At 37.6% G+C, this 21974-nt stretch overlaps 2 protein-coding genes across 5 annotated transcripts; one reads left to right on the forward strand and one right to left on the reverse strand.

Moving 5' to 3' along the window:
• Positions 1–249: 249 nt before the first annotated feature.
• Positions 250–5490, reverse strand: zgc:110410 (uncharacterized protein LOC553618 homolog). Of its 3 annotated transcripts, none has more exons than XM_048152994.1 (11): positions 5374–5490; positions 3224–3316; positions 2758–2987; positions 2424–2502; positions 1980–2033; positions 1781–1871; positions 1660–1697; positions 1474–1561; positions 1290–1379; positions 1164–1211; positions 250–798 (listed from the first exon to the last, which is right to left on the reverse strand). In XM_048152994.1, the coding sequence occupies exons 3-11, from the start codon at positions 2966–2968 to the stop codon at positions 649–651; spliced, it is 849 nt and encodes a 282-aa protein (XP_048008951.1). In that variant the 5' UTR covers positions 2969–2987; positions 3224–3316; positions 5374–5490; the 3' UTR covers positions 250–648. The 3 variants fall into 3 exon arrangements, with proteins under 3 accessions (XP_048008951.1, XP_048008952.1, XP_048008950.1); XM_048152995.1 differs by lacking the exon at positions 5374–5490 and adding an exon at positions 4539–4673; XM_048152993.1 differs by lacking the exon at positions 5374–5490 and having other exon boundaries at positions 3224–3818.
• On the forward strand, positions 4849–21384 carry zhx2a (zinc fingers and homeoboxes 2a). Of its 2 annotated transcripts, XM_048152986.1 has the most exons (3): positions 4849–5324; positions 9050–9134; positions 18805–21384. In XM_048152986.1, exon 3 carries the CDS (start codon positions 18960–18962, stop codon positions 21372–21374), a length of 2415 nt encoding a protein of 804 aa, XP_048008943.1. In that variant the 5' UTR covers positions 4849–5324; positions 9050–9134; positions 18805–18959; the 3' UTR covers positions 21375–21384. The 2 variants fall into 2 exon arrangements, with proteins under 2 accessions (XP_048008943.1, XP_048008944.1); XM_048152987.1 differs by lacking the exon at positions 9050–9134 and having other exon boundaries at positions 4854–5324.
• Positions 21385–21974: the final 590 nt, after the last annotated feature.

Consider the following 21974-nt stretch of genomic DNA (forward strand, 5'->3'; position numbering starts at 1 on the left):
GTTAAGTATGCAAATGATGGAAAAATTCATATGACGCAAAAGACATTCATATTCATGTACAGAGAAACTTTTACATTTTTTTTTTTTTTTTTTTTTTGCAGCTGTTGCTATTTACACTTAATAGAAAGAGAATAAATTAATAACTATAAATTGGGGAGAGTGGGGTAAGATGTGTCACCCCCTTAATCTAGCATACTGTGTTCAAGCATTTTTAATGTTCTCAAATTAGTAAAAATCATAGCGAATGGATAACAGTAGAAACTTTAATGAATTTAACTTAAAGTACAGAGACATGACAGTAAACATTTATTACAACACGTTACAGACACGATGGAGTCATGCTTATAAAACAGTGGGGGTAAAAATATGTCTCAAAACCCTGAGCCTACTGCATATTAATCACATTGCCCTTCATTTACCTTTATACTCAGAACTATTTAATTAGCTATTTTACTTAATTCAGTAGCTATTTTATTTTTTTAAATGTTAGCTATTTTTCTGATTTAGATGCAATATTTAATTTATAATATGGTACAGACACAATGGAGTCATGTTTTGAAAAAATGAGGGTAATATTGTGTCTCAAAACCCAGAGCCTATGTGAGACAAGTGATGAGTGGGACAGAAATCATAACGTTATAAACCACATCAACGACAAAGTCCAATTAATTGAAGCAATAATAAGAAAATTGCGATAATATCGAGGTACAAGTTCAGAGCAGCAAAGATGTACTCTTCTGGATTGATGCTGTATTTGTGCTTTCCTCCCAGTATGAGCTGCGTGTCCATCACCAGATACTAAAATAGATAATGAACGGGAGAGACATTAAGATAATGACAGCAGTAAAATGGTATTATTAAGACAATAAAAGATTGTTGGCAGAACATAATATTAATACTGTGTCAGCTTTCATAGCACTACAGTGACTGGCTCATGAAGTCCTGCTAGGGCTAGGCCTAGATAAGGATTATTCATCTTTACATTTCGACAAAGAAGAAGAAGAAGAAGTTTTATTTATATAGTGCCTTTCCACAGCTCAAGGTCGCTTCACATAGTGCTATACAATATATTTGCACATCCACATACACAATACAAACGCATAAGGCCAGATATCCACAAAGCTTCACCATATAAAGCAAGACTTAGAAAGAAGTGTATTTACCACAGAGAAGATCAAAGTTCCCAACGATGCATAAAAGATGTACAAATACTGTGGAATATGAAAGTTTGCATCAATGAATAGAAACAAGTAAACATTTTTGATAAGAGAAGAAAGTTGAGGATTTACCTGCGATCTCAGAATTGCACAAAGCAATGCGAATGAAAACAGCGTCCAGCCCATTGCCCATATGCTTCCTGAAGCAGCTGTGAAATCCCACTAAAACAAGCAAAGACAGGTTTACATATTTTATACTTAGTAATACAGTACATATGACCAGATGTCACTCCAGTTTTGTAATGAATGTACGTACTTTAGACTGCAATGAAAACAAACTCATTGCGAGAGACACCAAAGCAGTTGCACCCACTGCCCAGAGCACTGCCTCTGCTGAATAGTACCTGAAAAGTAATGACAGTTTCTTACTATAACATGTTTTTCAGTTTTTTTGAGTAATTGAAGGTCATTTAAATCTGTTTCAAGGATGCTTTTTACTCACACTACCACTGATCCAAGGAGAAGGCCCTCTGTAATTGTCTGTGTGAGAAAACAGCACTTAGCATTGAAAAAAATGTTATTTAATGTCCACCACAATTAAAGTGGTTCTGTGATTTACTTACAAACAGCCCTAGGAAGATGAAGTTTAAGGGAACTTTCCGACGTATGTCACCACAACAGATGAGCACAATGGTTAGAACAATTGTTACACCCCTTGTGAAATTTAAGCAAACAAAGATGTCAGTGTAACATATATTAAGTTGGACACAATATATGCATATTATTTAGGACATGCAGAACACACAAAAGAGAAGTGCTCACATCATAGTGTAGGTAAACCAGATAGTGTCTTTCACCCAGTCACTGAGTGTCTCCCTATAAGAAAAATTGGCATGAATGTATTAATAATATATATACACAACTAATGTTCAAAAAGTTTGGAGGCCATACAATTTTATTATATTTTAAATATAATGTATTTCTTAATATTATCAGAGTTGAAATCAGTTGTGCTGCTTAATATTTTTTTTTGTGGAAACTGGGATACATTTATTTCAGGTTCTTTGATGAATAGAAAGTTAAATAAATAAATAAAAGCCTTTGCTGTCACTTTTGATCAGATTCATCCATGCTGAATACAATGATTTTGGGAATTTCTTTCCCAAATGCTCAAGCCAATGAAGTAACACTTAAGTGCACATCATTATTTGTTCTTTGTATCTAAATTAATTGAAGGTGTGGCAACATAAATACCAGTCTACTCACCAAAAAAGAAAAGCACAGATGATTCCAACAGTTATTAGTAGTTGAACCATAAGTGTCAAGTACACTTTTCTAATGAAACCTACATGAAGCACATTTGCAGACATGAAACAAATTTTTAGCATTGATCAGTCCCACACACATGACATTGTCCTTCATTAATTTTTGAAAATAAAGTTGAATGATATTTAATCTATTTTTGCCTTGTAAATACAAATGCAAAAATCATTATTTAGCACATCAAGAAACATTAAAACCAAAAAACTACAAAGGCATTCTTTCTGATTGTAATATCATAACCAAGAGACTGAAGTCATTTCAAGAGAGCAGAGCTGACCTCTTCTTATGACTGCATCTGAAAAGCAGTTCTCGTTCTCAAAGCCCTGGGTGTACTCTGGGGGAGCGCTGTCTGGAATCCCCATATCGACATGTACAACAACGGGGGGCATCACGCCAGCGGTGGGCTGCCCAGCATTGCCCTGCGTTGCATTAGGATATTGCGGAGGGTAATAGGGATTGTACGGAGGGGGAGATTGCTCTGTGTTCATACTGCGTCTCTTAACAAACCTAAGTATAGACACACTTAATTTAGAAAATTGAAAGTAAATATTACAAACTCTGAAACAGATGCTTTTTATGATAGACATAATCCGCACAGACAAATAGGCCTACTACTAGTATGCCAGCATTTTTATCTAGTAATGAAATGATCTAAAATTCATATAGGGTGTCAAATTGTAACATTTTCCACCTAATACACAATGGTACTGTTCAATCTTATTAATATTAGAACCGCCACTTACCTTTTAGTGTGGCACCACTCTGCTTCCTGTTATGAGTTGTGCAGGGCAAAGTCTGATCTCGATCAGTTTGTCTCCTGGGGGACAGGACTTTGCCTAGCCCATCAAATCAATACACATACATGAGAGCCAAGTTCATGTGTGTGAGTGATTTTTTTCAATTCAACAATGAATGAAAGATATTTCACAATTTGATGTAATATAGGAACCTCTACTGAGTGCTTTTTGTTTTTATCATTATAATTCATTAATATGCTCAATGCATCACTTTAACTACAATCGTCTCTGAAAAAAATCATGCTTTATTTTACTAGAAGACAACCTCCTTATAGTGAAATTATGGATATTTCATCCCAAAATGAAAATTCTGTCTCACCACCATGTCTCCAATATAATAAAAATGAACAAGCTCCAAAAATGACAAAAGGCCCCATAGAAGCATCATAAAAGTTTTAAATCTGGAAAATCATATTCCTCACACAAAGCAGTTATATGAATTTGATTGATTTGAAATTTAGTGCATAAGTAGTATGCGCTACTTTTATGATGCTTTTTGTAATTTTTTGTCACCTTTTCCTTTCACTATATGTAAAAAAGTGTTTAAAATTCTGCTAAACTTTTCCACAAAATCTCTGAAACAAAAAGAGGGTGAGAAAATGATGAAAGGAAATTTCATTTTTGGGTAAACTATTACTTTAATAAAAGAAATTGTGTCATTAATAAATAATCAAATATTAAAACATTAATTAATTTTCATAATATTTCAATAGTAATTATTACAGCAATGTTTATAGGAAATTTGACTAACAACTTTCAATTTGCATTCTGTCAGCAATAACCACACAGTAAAAAAAAAGTCCTGTATAAATGTACTGTTATGTACTGTATAAATATGATATATATATTTATTTTTTTACTTATTTATTTTTTGTTACAAAAATTTTACCTGTATTTTCAATTTCACATTGCATTGTGTGTTGTGTTTTAGGATTAATTAAAATTTCTGTAAAATTACTAGATATTGTCCTGGTTGGTTACACATATTTAGTAGTAAAACCACAAATAATAGGCCTACAATAAACATAACATTGCCTGTAGATGGCGTTAAATATATTGGCAACAACTAAATGTGCAGGTGTGCTACCTGAGTCATGAATAAAACGTGTCCATAAGTTAAAATGAACGACAAAAAACAGAGATCAAGAAACCATCTATTAATAATTCATTAGCTGCTTATTTGTATGTAAATATATCCAAACCCTGGCGGATCGGTCCTCATTAATGAATTATTCATAAGCTTCTGCAGCAGGATTCATACCCACTGCTGCATGCGCAGGTTTCAAAAGGACAGTCGAGAGCATTTTCCCCATTTTTCTGTTACTCTTTTCTTGGCTCTTGCTAGTATTTTAGTCTTTTCGGTTTTTATCGTTGAATGGCGAGCTGTCACAAACTTATGTGAGAAAACGTCTGCAAGGTAGGTTTCCATAGCAACGTCTATATATTCTTGCACGAGTTTCTTCATGTGTCTCGTTTTACAAGTTGGCCTGTTTGTTTTGATGCTGAACCATCGTAAGGCTACAGGCAAAACGTGGGAGGGGATGCGAAGAGGGAGGGCGAGAGAGAGGGGACAGGGGAGGAGAAAGGAGAGAACGAGAGCGAAAAGCGTTCAGCCACTGGCCTTCACCAGAGTGCTTAATATTCAATGACCTGTGATCCAAACTCACGCAGGGGACGTCAAAACAACAGTGGTTTAATCATCTCAAAGAAGGAAGCACGGGGCGAAGTCAACTACTGCTCTTGCTCTCGAAGCCAGCGCTTGCCATCGGCGATTTTCAAACTTTTGCTTTTAGGAATTCATTCCCAAAGTCGGGATGGAACGGCGTCTTGTATCGTATGCAAATACGTCTGCTGACGTAGTTGATCATGTGGGTTTTGGCGTAGATCCCCCTGTGATCGCCAATTTTTTTCGGCTGTTGTCTTTAGGATTCGGCAGAATCATTACAATCGTACGCTTCTGTTGGCTGTACACGTGGAAAAGTACGCAATTTTGGACCCTAGCTGTCAATAACCTCACATCCCAGCGTTTTCCGTTGGTGGTGGGCAGGTAAGAATGGCTGAATTATTTGTGTCGGTTGGAAAATTAGCAAACAAACCTTAAAGTTGCGGGCGTGTTTGAATACACACAATAAGTAGTTGACTGAAACGTGCTGTAAAGTGCTCCTAATGTCAGTTGTTTATTTCAGCTGAACTTAGTTTGCCCAAGGCATATATCGTAGAAAGTGAGCACCAGAATAACCGCATCGACCTGACCCGATAACCTCAGTTTTATCGTTTCCAGCGCTGTGATTTGGTGTGGCTTGCGGAAAGTTTCATAGAATGGTTAAAGTTAAGCGGTAATGGGCGCGAGAACATGTCTACTTCTCTGCTGTCGAAATAAGCAGCAAAATATGGCTACCAATGTCGACATGGCGTTACGTCGGTCCAAGTGATTTTTATTGGAGTCTGTTCTGCCTCAATAAAACCCTCTTTACCATTGTGAGCCACGATAGGAATTCTATTTCAACTAAGAATGGTTAATTCACGCACTTGTATGAAGTGAGCATGGCACGCAACTACTTTGATTTCGGTATGGTGTCGTATGATGTAGGCAGTGGTGACGCCTTCCACGACCATACTGCATGGCACACGCATCAGACGCGAGCCACATTGCAGCACTGTGTTCACATCTGTGATAGTTCCCAAAATTGTCGCATCTACACTACTTGAGGGCCATAGCACCCTGTGTACTGCAAATGCATTTATGAAAGCTGAACATACTAATCAAAAAAGTGCCGATCTGAGTTGTTTGTAAAATTCTTAATATAGCATGCGATTGATGTATCATAAACCACCTCGGCGAATATTCCTATGACGTCTCAGGTGATTCAAGTGTGTAAAACTAGCGGCCTACACGTGATATTTGCTTCAGGGTCCAGTCAGATGGAATTCCAAATTATGTACAGAGACCGATCTCCCATCTGTCAGTCATCCTTGGCTGTTTACTTGTTATGACCAGCAGGTCTTTCCTACTTTTTCAGCTAGTCTGATGTAGCTGGAAAATCACTTTTAGAGCTTTTATAAGGTTTCATGGGTGACTGGAAGAAGAACTAGCAGTTTTATCAGAGGGTTTTCTTGAGTTTAAATAAAGTTACATTGATGAAAGAAGGGCATCTGCATCTTTAGATCTTCCAGCAACTTCAGTGGTGCCTCTAAAGCATTATATGTAAATAGTTTTTCCTTAAGCTGATCATATTTCTCCTTTCTTTTGAATCTTACTCTGTGCGAAATACACATATGATGCTTTCATCATATGATGGACAGTATATGTTTTATTTAAACAAAAATGTACACCGTAAAATACTGTTATATACAGTATAGTACAGTATATTACTTCAATATATTACAATGCATTCTGGGTAATATTATTTGTCGTTTTTGACATATTACCCAGAATGCATTGTTTTTACAGCATATTACAATGCGTTCTGTATATTACAGTGCATTCTGGGTAATATTATTTGTCGGTTTCGACATATTACCCAGAATGCATTATTTTTACAGTATATTACTTCAGTATATTACAATGCATTCTGGGTAATATTATTTGTCGTTTTCGACATATTACCCAAAATGCATTGTTTTTTACAGTATATAACTTCAGTATATTACAATGCGTTCTGTATATTAAAATGCATACTGGGTAATATTATTTGTCGTTTTTGACATATTACCCAGAATGCATTGTTTTTACAGTATATTACTTAAGTATATTACAATGCGTTCTGTATATTACAATGCATTCTGGGTAATATTATTTGTTGTGTTCGACATATTACCCAGAATGCATTGTTTTTACAGTATATTACTTCAGTATATTACAATGCGTTCTGTATATTACAATGCATTCTGGGTAATATTATTTGTCATTTTCGAGAAAGTAGCCTATAGGCCTCTTTTCTTAAAATGACACATATTACCCAGAATGCACTGTGTTTATGGTATATTACTGTTTCATTGGAAAACGGTATTTTACAATGTAAATTTGTTTTTTTTTGTTTTTTTTTGTTATTTTTTTGGAGTGTACAGCATAATGTCAAATGGGAAAACCCTTTGGTTGCTCTGGTTTATTGATAGTCATAAATAAGTGATCACTTAGTACCATGCTTCATTATGTTGTTTATTAATCTGAGTAGATATTTGTCTTAACTTTAGAAATTGGCTTAAAATTAAACATTTTTAATATACACACTATGAGGAAACGGCTATTGTTATATGTTCGAAGGTGTTTTTCCCATTGTGCTCACTGAAGGACATTCTGATACAATTTTATTATCATCACAAGTTTGTTCTGCATCTATGCCATTTTGAAATAACTGAACAATCTCACTCCACCTGGCAAAAATAGACTTGCGTTCACCTTGTGGGCCATAGTATGGAAACATCTCCCGTTACAAAGGTTTATTCATGGAACCAAGACTAAGACAACTTTTGCAAAGTAGTGACCCTTATCATCAAAAGTACAACTCTGCTTGAGTTGCTCTGGCGTAAAATGCGGTTTGTGCCAGGTGACTGGCTGGATTCAAAATGGCTGCCCGCGTTCGTGAGGAGCTGACGTCTTTGAGGAGGTGGTTGCTGCTGCCTCTGCCTCGTAGCTCGTGCTGTCGGTGACTAAGCCGACAGTCGCTGATGTCACAGCCGTGGGCTGGGCTCCTTTGAAAGCTGTGTGTTCTCTGTCGGTGCTGGTGGTGACTCTACTGAAAGCAGAGCCTCTTTGTGAGGGAGTCTGGCCTCACATTGGAGCCAGGTTATTTATTAGTCATCACTACTAAAGCTATTAATTTCCTTCTGTATTAATGTCCTGGAAGAGAGAGTCAGAATTGAAGTGTGCTACTTGCTGAAGTTGCAGTTCAAGGCGGCATACTATTCTGCTCTGTTTTCTTATAAGACTGCTGCATAATGAGTACAACAATTCATGATTCATCACTATGCATGATCATATTCATGTCATATCTTGCAATCATACTCGTATATGATTATATATTCGAGCATGTTGAGTGGCAGCGCACGCAACTGGGCTTCAATGCAAATGGGCCTCAGCATAGCAGATTCCTTCTTGAACTAAAAAAAATAAAACAATCAGTTTGAGAAGGTTGTTTTCCTGACGAGGGGAAGCGTTCAACTTTTTGCAGTCGCTCACTGTTGAGCAGCCACTCTGTTGCCAATATTCTGCCCTACTTTTACAGTCGTGACCCAGCTTTTTAGAGGTGTAGTGGAGAGACTGCATATAACTGTACTGACCGTAATATTGAAGAGTAGACTGATAAAAATTTCTAACAAAAGACACAGAAGAGTGTTAAAGGTTATTTTATTTGCATGTGCAAGCATTGTTTGATTCAGGCAGCTACGTTTTGAGGTCTAAATCCTCAGCTGACTTGAACTACATTCACCTTTTTTCTGAGCTGTTGTATAATTTTTAGATCAGCTAAACTGTTATAAAAAAAGTGAAAGATGGTGTTGCTCCATCAGGGACATGACAGTGTTGAGTTTATGTTCATGCTTGTTAACAGTCTTATCAATCCACTGACCTGTAACTTGCGGTATGGAGAAAAGAAAATAAGGGTGTGCAGTCAACAATATCTGTCATGAGGAGTGTCACTCAATCTGTTCTTAGTTTAGAGAGAAAGTTTATTATTTTTGAACCAGTGCCTCTGAGGCCTTTTTTGAAAATGATGGCATTTAGATGAACTTCTAAGATCTAAATAACAATCCAACTGTTCTTTTTTTTTATAGGTGAGAAGAAGCTGGGTAAAAAAGAAAACTTGACACATAGGACCTACAGATATTGTGCTCTAAAACACAAGACCATTATTGACAGGTGGGTCGCTATTTTAAAAAGATTTGTGATGATGATGATGAAGATACAGTGATATGGAGTCCAAACTGAGCATAACAGGAATGTTTGTACTGCGGCAATAAACTCATTCATAAAACTTGAATAATTCAGTCATACTATGTAATTAAATAAGTTTTCATCCTTTAGAGGATTTCAGACTTTGAGATAGACAGATAATAGCTTAGGATGTGCTTGTACCAATGAAAGATCAAGTCAGTGAAGATGGTCCATTTTAATGCAAAATTATAACATCAGAGCTGAAGAATTTACCCCATCATAACTCTTTCAGGCAGATCGCTTATTTTTCAGTTGTCTGCTTTGTAATGTTTTTCCCACAAAGCTACTAACACTTCTGCATGCCAGATAGCAGTGGTGTAAAGTATATATTTGAGTAAATGTAATTAGTTATTAAACTTAAGTATCTTTTTGGCTAATTTGTAGTTTTACTGAGTATCAAAGGTATTTGCAACTTTTACTCTCGACTTGACTACATTTTTGAATAAGTATATGTAATGCAATTACTCGTTATATTTTGCATGGCACCTAACTTTTTCTGCAGCAGTTTATTTCTGCTACAGAATAAGTGATATCGCAATCTACAGGGCTTTGAAGGTACTATATCTTGTGAGTTTTGCCCATAGACTGTAAAAAAAAGAGATGGACAATGCACCTTCACTCTCTTCCATTATAGTAAGTGAAGCCGCCAGTGTGCCAATATGGCGCTGACGTCTTGAGTCTGCACATAGTGAACTTTGAATCTGAGTCTGCGCAGTAGTGAGCGCGAAGTTGAGCCGCGATAACAAGGTCCCGCCCAGATTCAGAACAACTCATATGTTGGTGTGAATAAACGGTTATGGAAATGTAGAAATTAAAGTTAAAGCTCCAGTCACCTTGCGAAGATCCAGAAAAAGTGACTACTTCACTCAGAGAAGCTGTCAACCTCAGCTGTCAATCATGACGTCACACTAACGTTTTTAAAGCATCAAATAACTAACTAAAACCAAACTTATTTAAAGAACGAGCACTTGACCTAACACCAGTGTGATTAAAAACTTCCTAAAATGACAGAAATGGTCTTTAAAAAAATATTTTAAGTGTAATTTGATTTAGTTTGTCTCATGTCCTATTACATTACATGGAGAGGGCGGGGTTTATGCCCTATACTGCTTCTAGCCACCTGGGGGCGATCGAGACGATTTGGCTTCACTTTTCCAGGACTCATGTGGCACACTTGGTTTTGCCCTTACTCACCAAAACTTGTCAACAATGCTACTTTGCGTGATTGTGAGCGCATTAGCAGGTTGTTGCCAGTGCAAAACCAACACATCCAGTGCAAGTAGGCTTTGACTAGCACATTTTACTTAACATTATTTTATTTATCTGTTTGAAGGATATTGGTTTGCTTATGCCTTTTTTGAGCACTTAAGCTTAACTGAGACAGTCTGTTGTCAGCCTTGATTTATTGCAATTTTATTTGCAAGTTTAGTTTTATTTTGACGATAGAAAATAAATTGCTTTCCTCACAAATCAGCTTTTTTTCTTGTTTCACTGGCATGCCTCTTAGGTATTGAGGACTAGTGGATCTTTGAGTCCACATCCAGTACGAGTAAAGTACTTAAGTACTGTTCAAATCAGATACTCCTTAAGACCTTTACTTAAGTAGTATTGGAATTGGTGACTTGTAACTTGAAATGGAGTAATTTTTAGAGATGCATCGATTGCAATTTTCTTGGCTGATTAATTATTATTTTTTTATTTGTAAGTGTGATCTGCTGATACTGATTTTGCCGATTCTGATTTTCTTTCCAAGAACTATAACTGACACCATATATACAGACAAAAAATCTACTTTTCTGCAATGTAAAATTTAATTTTCATAAAAACAAGAAAAAAGACCATAATAAAATAAGAACAAATAAACAAACTTCAAACAACAACACAAATAAATGCAATAGAATAGAGAGATATGAAATAAACACTTTTTTCAAGTGGGTATACAAAATATTCAGGTAAGAAATACTACAGAAATTAAAATAATTAAAATAAAATAACACTGGATTATCTTCATTGTAAAAATTAAATGCAGATTAATGCTTACAATTAGTTACAAAAGTAATTCAGTCAAGAGCAGAGTGTGATTTTTCTTTGTCTTTTGTTCTTTTATTAACCTGACAGACAGCAGCAGGAATATTAGACTGCTGTCACTTTAAGAGTTTATGCAGGGATCCAATATACTGTTACACAACTTACGTTATGTTTCTTAACTAATTAGCTTCCAAAACTGACTGTTTAACCGAGTGTTTAATACCAAAATAGGCATTTTGACATAATTTTGTGTGGTTTGTGTAAATGTGGTAATTTTGGTACTAGGGCCTCACAAGATGTTTGAGACTGAGAAGCATATTGTGAGATGGTCCTCACTGCAGAACACGAGATCCAGGGGCCGAGTTTGGATCCAGATCCAACTCCTCCCACTTTACATATCCCTAAACCTACCCATCTCCGCCCCCTGGATCTCGTGTTCTGCAGTGAGGGGCTACTGAAATTATGCGCAATACAAGCAGTATTTAACCAGAGCGAATGAGACGAGTGAGTGAGAGGAGGCTGGTGTGTGCCACCTCACCATCAGAGAGAACGGAGCGAGAACGCACAGCTGACACTATTGCCTGTGCCGCTTGCAACCAAACGGACTGGCTCGGAGTCGGTAAGATGTGAGACTGACCAGCCGTGTCGTGGAAAATTGGCCGATTCCTGGCTGGTCAATTGGTGCATCTTTAGTAATTTTCCATGGTATCTGTATATTTACTCGAGTATGGTTTTCAGGTACTCTTTTCACATCTGCCAGATAGTATGTGTGTGTATATGGTGAATTCAGGGTGATTGGGACATATATATGGTGAATTCATACCTCACATGCACTCACAAAGAACTCAAAAAGATACGGTTAGATGCAAATGACCTAGGGATCAATATTGAGATTATGACTGATACAGATAAACAATTATTTTTGTCTAATAAGCGGTAAATTCCTGATGTAAAAATGTTAAAGATGTTCTTTTTGGCTAAGAAAGCCATGCTTTTTTTTTAGCATATTATTTCTGTGTTGGATATGTTTATTATAAGTTTGTACAGTTTGCCTTCATATTTCATGCATATTTTCTTGAAAAACATTTTTTAATAAAGAGAATGTTATTTGAATCATATTGTAGTTAAGTTTTTAAGTTGTCTAGTTAAACATTACAAAATCGAAATCGGTCAATCATTCTGAAAAAATTGAGTTGTGTTTTTTTTTTTTTTTTTTTGCCATATCGCCTAGCCCTAGTAGTAATATATTGTGTGCATCCCTAAAAAAAAAGCTCATGTCAGCTATGGCATTCATTGCATGACAAGACAATTGTGATTTAATTTCTTGTTCACATCAGCATGTTGGAATGCATTAGATCAGATGAGGAAAGCTATAAACAAAAAGAGACTGGAGTTCATTCGCAGTCAGTTTTCTACCTCCCAGTTTTCTTCTCATCCCTAAAATGAATGTGTTGGTGTCATTGTGGAGTCACACAGAGCTTTAGATCTTAGTGAGATATGTGTTATTCAGCCCTCTTGTGTGTTGTGACTCAAACTCACAGATGGATGCCAGCAGTGATCATTGTCCAGCGGTATGAGTCTGATAAACCAGTTGTCGACCATATCAGAGGCATTGAATCTGCCAAAATGTCTTTTTTGTTGTTGTTGTTGTTGTTTTATAAGGAGTATTTCAAACAAAGCAGAGAAGACAAATGTTGCCATTCATTTCCGAACTGGCAATTGTTAGTGTTGTATAAATGTTATCAAGTCATCAGATCAGTAGTGGCTCTTTAGAATGATTAAAACCTGTTTAATGTTGTTGAAAGAAAACATTTGCCAGTGAGTGTAGTGTAGACACAGTCATGTTAACCAGCCGGTGTTACTGGATTAACGTTTTATTTAACAAAGTATTTCATCCAAAGCTCATAGACGCAGTGCTCACACATGACCCTGATCTCTTGATCCTCAGTGTGACCCTTTCCATGAGTATTTCATAACTCTCTGGGACAGCAGCCATATAAGTTAGTGGTCGGCCACAGAGATTTGGTTTCTTTTGAAGACACTGTATGCTGCTGAGCAGCCAGGCCTTTACAGATGGCTTCAGCAGGAATGTCATGCCCTCTGTCTCTGGTTACTTAGTCAGAATTAAGCATGGTTTTCCCTGCAAAATATTGCCCAGTTTCAAACTGATGCACTGTGACTCATAAAAGTCTATTGTTTTGTGTTGTTTTTATTGGTAATTGTTTTCCGATCATGTTCTTTTGAATTACTTTTTTTTTTTTTTTTTTTGGCCTCTCAGCTCGCAAAAGCACTTTTTTTTCAAAGCACAGAGGAAACGTTTTTTTACAGTAAGAACTTCTAGACATGTTAGACAATAGGTTATTTAAAATGAAAAGTATGTGGTTTTAAATGAATCAAATGTCTGTACAAATAATGATTTAGGCCTTTAACTGTATCCAACAATTAAAAGCATACAACTATGTCATTATGTCATAATCATAAATTAAATTAATTTAAAGCAAAATCAAAGCTTTTTTAATCAGTAAATTATTATAATTCATAAATGCATAATATTTAGCTGTATCCCATATTTTGTGTGCAGCCCTGTTATTGCATGATTGGTTTTGGTCCCAAACATATTAGTCCCTACTGAGTAACGGCACAATTTCAAAAGTTAGTTCACTCAAAAATGAAAATAATGTCATTTATTACTCACCCTCATGTCGTTCTACACCCGTAAGACCTTTGTTCATCTTTGGAACACAAATGAAGATATTTTTGATGAAATCCAATGGCTCACTGAGGCCTCTATTGAGAGCAAAGCCACCGAACCTCTCAAGGTCCATAAACGTACTAAAAACATATTTAAAACGGTTCATGCGAGTACAGTTGTTCTACTGTAATATTATAAAGCGATGAGAATACTTTTTGAGCGCCAAAAAACTAAATAATGACTTTTCAAGAATATCTAGAGATGGCTGATTTCAAAACACTGCTTCTGAGCTTTACGAATCGAATCTCTGGTTCGGAGCGCCAAAGTCACGTGATTTCAGCAGTTTTAGCCATTTGATATGTGATCCGAATCGCGAATTTGAAAAAAAAGATTCGTAAAGCTCAGAAGCAGTGTTTTGAAATCGGCCATCAGTAGATACTGTTGAAAAGTCGTTATTTTGGGGGGGTTTTTTTGGCGCACAAAAAGTATTCTCATCGCTTTATAATATTAAGGTAGAACCACTGTACTCACATGAACTGTTTTAAATGTGTTTTTAGTACCTTTATGGACCTTGAGAGGTTCGGTGGATTTGCTCTCCATAGAGGCCTCACTGAGCCATCAGATTTCATCAAAAATATCTTAATTTGTGTTCCGAAGATGAACGAAGGGGGGAACTGTAGACACATTTTTGTAACAGAGTTGAAAAAGTTGCAGTCTTTATTAAACGATCAGAAAATAAAATATTCTTATAGTTTTTTCTGACTGAGTTTGTGAGGTTGACACAGTTACCAAAAAAAAAAAAAAGGTTAAGCACCCCCTTTCACCAATCATTTTCTTAATAATCTATTTGTGGAAAGTGTCAGAAAATTAGACATTTATTGGGACGAGACATTGATTTTTGTTTCTGTGTTTTCAGTATCAACAAGATGCACATGTTAGCGTTGGTTTTTTAAGTTTATTTTTGCTTCCTCTCAATAAGCATAATTAATGCACCCACTCGTGCTGATTCATGAAAATTGTATCAGCATATAGCCTACACAAAAATACAAATCTCGAATTAATAGGATGAATACATTCTCTTAGTGTGGGTTTCACCCCGAAAGAACAGGCTCAGCCAAAAATAGGAATGCGGAACGTTCCTCATCTGGATCTCTGTGGTGAAAATCCCTCCCACCTGCTGCTGGGCCGTTTCCATAGCAACGCATGAGTCCAGCTTTTTCAAGGCCTGTCCCTTGGTACCCCAAAACACTGAAAGCCTGGACACCTACCCAAAGGACTTTGCTCTGAGCTCTGTGTCATTCTCCTACTGTAAAACTACTTGATTCTCACATGCACCCACATTCATCCTCATTTGGACAAACTAATTTTTTCTCTCTTAAACAATTTTAGTTCTTATTACCTCAGGCTTGAAATAGAATCTATGGCCCTACTGTTGATTGAATAATATATTGTTCAGCATCAGGTATCAATCCTGCTGTGTTTTCAGAGACCTCATCCTAATATTCAAAAGGAGTCAGTAGTGGCCACATATTGAGTCTAAAATTGTAGAAGGGGATGTGATCTGTACAAATTGCACTCAACATTTTTTGTCAGTATTGTCATGAAAAATAGCACTCGGTGTACATCTGTGCAATGCTGCAGGCTTCTACAGCCCCATTTGATGAGATTTAAATTAATTCTGCCTCAATCCCAAATTCAGTCCCCCCCCCCCCACTGTGCTCCACAGTATTAACAGAGCTCAGTCTCCGCCCCTTCACAGCGGCTCCGCAGCAACATCCTCTCCTAGAAACATGCATGTCAATGCATGTGAACCAATATCAGTTTTGTGACAAACAGTAGAGTTTTACAGAAACTGTAGTTCATGCTGAACACCACTGTCAAAGGTAGTAGTAGAGATTAGGGCTGGGCAGTATGACGATATATATCACTACCACGGTATAAAATGTCTGTTGTTAGAGATTTTGCTATATCGTGTATATCGCGATATGTAAATATATATCACTATCACAAATGTATAGCACAATATATCCTGAAAAAGAGGTGCAGTGCTCGTGCTGAACCGGTACACTGCTAAAATGTGCGTACAGAATGCTGCCTCTCTCAGAAAGCAGTCGCGAATTTGGACGTGCTCAATGTTTAAAAAGCGTTATTTAAAACAATAAGCAGTAAAAAAAGAACTCTGCACGCGCTGACTGAAAATTCAGTTCTCTTTCACGTCTTATTGCACTTAAATGGTCAAATGCACACGCAATTATGTCAATGTCTGTCGTGTAAAGGATGTATTTATGTAAACACAGCCAGTTATGTCTCAAGTGAAAGTAAACAGTTGGGTGTAAACCGCATGTGTATCAGTATAATGGATCTGTGCGTTTGGTCTTAAAGAGATAGCAGCATAATATACCCACTTGCTACTCTGTGTCATTAATGAGATTTAAATGAGAAATAAAATGCCTGTGTATCAGTATATTGGATCCATGAACAGGTTTGGGAACCACTGTCTTAGCTCATATCACATCAAACCATACAAATTGTTATACTTTGTTCTCAAATTGTTAATGTTAACATCAGCATTGCGTGACTATGTGTATTTAGTGTGCATTAGTGTTATCTGTAAATTTCAATTTCTGTACAGTCTAATCTCCAATTGTCTATTTGTCATACCATACAATCCACCATCAAAATGATAAGTTTAATTATTATTCCAGCTGCTGTGAGAAAATGCTATAAATGATCTGCCACCTGCAGCATCCTCACATGATATAGCCCACTAGCTGGGACTCGTTCTTTATGTAAACAGATGTGACGTAATGACACATAGACGAACGGCGGCATGCTCGAACTTCCTGCGTAAACCCACCATTACCACCCGAAACATTATTACAAGCTTACCGATGTGAACCGGCCTAAGGTAAGGAGATAGTTCTGAACACTGGCTGATTATGTACTTGCTCAAAAATTAATTAATAATAATTTTTAACCAAAAAAGTTACAGACAGCAGCTTTAATGACAAAAGTTCAAATAAGAAAGCAAGTTACAAGTATCTGAAAAATCCTATTGGTGTATCCCCATTTAGTAGTTTTTTGCTCTAAAATTCTAAGTTAAAATTCTAAAATTTGCTCTAAAATTCTAAGGTTGTGAAAAATGGATATTTATTTATTTTTAATAAATATTATTTGTTGTTTTTTGTCATTTGACTTTAGCACAGTCTTAACCACAAGTGAGACTAAAGGCCAAGTAATGATTTTTTTCTTTTCTTTTTTTTTCTTTTAATGGCTTTAGATTGAACGCTATGTGATCATAACTTACGTGGTCTCATGCTTTCTCATTCTTTATTTGCTGCAAACCTTTGTCAAAAAAGAGTGTGCATGAGTCCTTTCCTAGTGATTTTTCATGCGGTAGTAAATGTACTGACTGGATTAGGTGAGTCTTTTTTTCCTCAGTGTAGCGGCTTATAGCCTATTTATTATTGGTTGAACAGCAGAACAAAAAAATTATTAAAAATGAATAGTTAAAGGGTTAGTTAACCCAAATTTCTGTCATTCGAACACAAATTAAGATATTTTTGATGAAATCAGAGAGTTTTTTTTTTTTTTTTTTTTAATCCCCATAGACATAGTATAGACATTGTTAAAATAGTCAACGTGACTACAGTGGTATTCATTCTGAAGATAAACGAAGGTCTTACGGGTTTGGAACGACATGAGAGTGAGTAATTAATGACAGAAATGTCATTTCTGGGTATACTAACCCTTTAACTATCTATTTTTAATCATTTTTTTGTTCTGCTGTTCAAACAATAATAAATAGGGTATACTTTTTTTTAAATTGTCTTTCAGTATGTGTCCATAAAAGCTGTTTGCATAACAATTAAATGTCAAAAGTTTGGTTGTCCTTTTTTGCCCTTGGCAGTTTTCTCAAAGAAGAAAAAAAGAATAGCAAGGGTTACATTATACTCATGCTCTCACAGAGTTGAGGCTGTGATATGAGATGCTCAGGGTCCCATCCATATTTAATCAGTCTCCAATGTACTGAGATCTGCTGAGGGCACCACAGGCCTGAGGAAGGCTATTATTGGACTGGATAAGTTCGGCCTAGCACAGGATGTTTTTGCCCCTCCCATGTGGACTGACCATCATATTGCTGATGACTCTAATTTAATGCACAGCACTAGGGTGTGTGTCTAAATGCTTTCATGCAGGAGCCTTAACGCTATAGCTTAAATTTTAATGAAGTGAATGATTTTTACACTAAATCAAGCTGTGTTGCACCTGAAGTGACAAAAAACAGTTAAAAAACTGATACCTTTTGTGTTGATAGACATCTATCTAATCACATTTTTTATTGTTTTTTTTCACAGTTTTTATTCTTCAGCTGTTATTTTAGGAACCTTAAAAAACTGCATTATCACATGAAGTGTCTAAAGGCAGTCACACAATAGATGCGACAGACACACAACATGCAGTATCCTAAAATCAAAACTGATGGTTTTTTTTCTGTGAATCTTTGCACACGGCAGCTGATGTTCGGCATCTATCCCTGATATGACTTTGGGGACTGTTCAAAATTCTTCTGTGCAATTCAAGTTTTTCAAATTCAAGCCTATATAAAATCTTTAAAAAATAAAATCTTGGCAAGGAACATGTATTGTAGGCTAGGCAATACCTTGTTTATAGCCAATGTTTCATTAACAAGTTTATCTATTTGTAGTTTGACATCTTGAATAAAGCCTACTTATAGAGAATCTTTGTCTTGTGTCTGACCTCTTTAAGCACCCCAGTGTTTGTTATACATATATTTCATACCTAGATGATACCTTAATTCTAATGCATGATAATCTGTCCTGCTTAATTTGTATCTTTTCTTGTTTTAAATAGACTCTGTGGTCTGGGATGAAGTCTCATGAAGTCTTTCATTGGAGCTGACATTCACAGTCAGCTGAATCATCCTTTACCGATCCTCCACCAGACAAAGACCTGCCCATTGCTCATCACCAGAGTCCCCCTGCACTGTACCGTCTTACTCCCTGACCATGGCTAGTCGAAGAAAGTCTACAACTCCCTGCATGATCCGACCGGATGACTTGGTGACTGCAGATGACCCAGAAGACATGGATTCTTGTTTGGATGGTACAGAAGAGAATGGATCATCACATGTGTCTTCTAGTGAGGACTGGACAGATAGGAAGAGTTCTGTGAACTCTATTCAGGAAGCAACAGAGCTGGAGAAACCTGAAGTGAAAACACGACCACAGAGGAAACTCCAGGGAGGCTACGAGTGCAAATACTGTCCCTTTTCCACACAAAACCTCAACGAGTTCAAAGACCATGTTGATTCCAACCACCCCAATGTTATACTCAACCCACTTTACTTGTGTGCGGTATGTAACTTCAACACAAAAAAGTTTGATTCTTTAACAGAACACAATGAGAAATGCCATCCCGGGGAGAGCAACTTCAAGTTCAAGAGAATCAAACTAAACAGTCAGACCATTCTAGAACAGACAATCGAAGGTTCAAACTGTGCAGTCATCTATGATACAACCAGCCCTCAGTCAGGAGAGGACTTTACTTCTTTTCCTTCAAGCAAATCCACTACTGTTAAGCTGGGCAAGTCCAAAGCAGACAGTTTACGGTTGCAAGATGATAGTCCGCTGGACAAACTCGCTCAAGATCTCCCGAAAAAGCAAATTACTGCAGTGAATGTGAATGGGACTGTGATAATCCCAGATGCAACTCTTAAAGACGGCCTCTCTCATATAATGCCATCCCTGCAACGCCCACCTAACTACAACTTAGTACCAAAAATCGCCGTCCCCTTGAACACTTCAAAATACAACCCCTCGTTAGATGGCAACTTGACCCTCATCACCTCCTTCAACAAGTTTCCATACCCTACTCAAGCAGAGCTCTCTTGGCTCACTGCAGCCTCCAAACACCCCGAAGAACAAATTAAAGTGTGGTTCACTACCCAACGGCTAAAACAAGGTATCAGCTGGTCTCCTGAGGAAGTTGAGGAAGCACGTAAGAAAATGTTCAATGGAACGATTCAGCCTGTTCAACAAGCATTCACTGTCTTACCTGCTCAGTTAGCTCAGTCCACTAAAGCTTCACAGTCCCTTATCCAGACCGTCCCTTGCCATGTCCTTGGACAATCTGGCCTAGTGTTGGCACCAGTTGCCAATGGCTCAAATGCGACCAGTTCTCCTCTCGCACTAACAGTCACAAATCAAATAGCACAGGGTGTCAAGAGGCCCCACACAGCACCACTGGTTGCCCCAGAGATAAAGAGGCCTTCAATAATCCAGTCCGTTCAGAGTACTCCGAAGTCTGTCTCTCCGACACCAAGTCTTTCTTCAGATTGTGAAAAAACCCCTGATCAGATCAGAGAGCTGACCACAAGCTATGCTCAGTGCCAGTTTCCTGATGATGAAGAAGTGTATCGTCTCATTGAGACGACTGGCCTCTCCTGGGGAGAGATCAAAAAATGGTTCAGCGATCAGCGCCATGGAAACCATAAGGCAGTGCAACAGATTAAAACAGACTTCTCTTCAAAGGACAGCCAACCACATAAGCCTGTCGCCACACAGTTTCCACTACTAGAGAGAGTTAAAGGCAAATCCTCTGAGCAAATGAAAAAGTTAGAGGAGAGTTTCCAAAGGACTAGCTTTCCGACCCAGGCTGAGATAGAGCACCTTGTGGCGGACACTAGGCTCTCCAAAAACGAAATCGACTGCTGGTTTACGGAGCGTCGTGCACTACGTGACAACCTAGAGCAAGCCTTGCTCAACTCGATGGGCTCGAAAAGGCTGGAGCATCACCTTCAAAGGGGGACACTGAATGGAGTCCATGAGCAGGACAGCAGAGTCAGGGACTCACCTCTTCCCATTCTCACATCCTCAGTGTGTCCAGAGGCCATTGATGGCAAGTCTCTCTGCCTTCTTAAAGATGTGTTTGCACAAACCCAGTGGCCCTCACCAGAGGAGTACAGCCAACTAGAAATCCAAACAGGGCTAGCTCGTACAGAAATTGTCCGCTGGTTTAAGGACAACAGATCTGCTCTGAAGAATGGAACTTTGGATTGGATGGAACAATTTCAAAGTCTTAGCAACAAAAGACCGAATGGACAAAACAGCTTGTTGATCACGGATCAGACACAAAGCGTCCTACAAAGGCACTTTCAAGAGGCAAAGGTACAAAAAGGGGAGGGTTTTGAGAAGCTTGCAGAGCAGCCAAAACTAACCAACCAGGACATAGTAGAATGGTTTACCAGTAAACTGGGCCATAACATGCCTGATATCAGCAAGAGCAAGGAACATGGACAGGCAAGTGTAGATGGTAAGAGGTGGGTTTCCTTGGCAGCGGACATTGACAGCAAAGACTATGATGCACAGAAAGTGGCACGAGACCTCGAAGTGCTGTCAGCAGAACACAGAGTGACGGGATGAAGTTGTAAAGGTAATAGTCTTATTTTATTTTAACTAGCTGGTTGAAGTTTTGAATGGAGAAGGAGCAAGAGTTGCTTTCCCAGAGTAATAGCTGCTTCTCGTGATAATGTAACAGATGTGGCTGCAAGACACCCAGGATGTCGGCAGTCTGTAATTTAGCCCTTAGAAAAACAGCTTAGCAGTGAGCGAGAGGGCAGAGCCCAAATTTTGTGCAAGTTGGGAAAGGGGGCAGTGAGTCAATTTTCTGTTTTCTTTCAAGCCTCCATCCATAATTTATGTGAGTCAAGTGGCATTTGTTGCTTGTTCTGTTGCAGAAGAAAACAGGCTGCTATGACTGAACTAGATGGGCCTGATGATTAAGGAATGACCTTTGTCGTCGTGTATGGAACCAATGATCTCATATCTGGACTCTGAAGTTAACAGAGACAAGATGGACTGGGAGCATCTGTGAAACACTGTCCGGAGTGACCATGGAGTGCCAAAGTTTGACTGCTTTGTTGTTATGTGTTTGTTTTTTTTAAAAGGGCCCTTGTAAATATTTTTTCTGTACTTCAACAGATTTGTAAAATTTTTTGGAGATGAGACTTTTGTTACATTTAT

This window comes from Megalobrama amblycephala, linkage group LG13 (genome assembly GCF_018812025.1).
Source record: "Megalobrama amblycephala isolate DHTTF-2021 linkage group LG13, ASM1881202v1, whole genome shotgun sequence".
Lineage (NCBI taxonomy): Eukaryota > Metazoa > Chordata > Actinopteri > Cypriniformes > Xenocyprididae > Megalobrama > Megalobrama amblycephala.

Coding starts and splice junctions, on each gene's coding strand:
- zgc:110410 (XM_048152994.1), bottom strand. CDS start 2,968: ATGAACACAGAGCAATCTCCCCCTCCGTACAATCCCTATTACCCTCCG. Junction 2,503..2,757: donor AGATGCAGTCATAAGAAGAG/GTCAGCTCTGCT, acceptor TGCTTCATGTAG/GTTTCATTAGAAAAGTGTAC. Junction 1,212..1,289: donor GTGCAATTCTGAGATCGCAG/GTAAATCCTCAA, acceptor CATATTCCACAG/TATTTGTACATCTTTTATGC.
- zhx2a (XM_048152986.1), top strand. CDS start 18,960: ATGGCTAGTCGAAGAAAGTCTACAACTCCCTGCATGATCCGACCGGAT.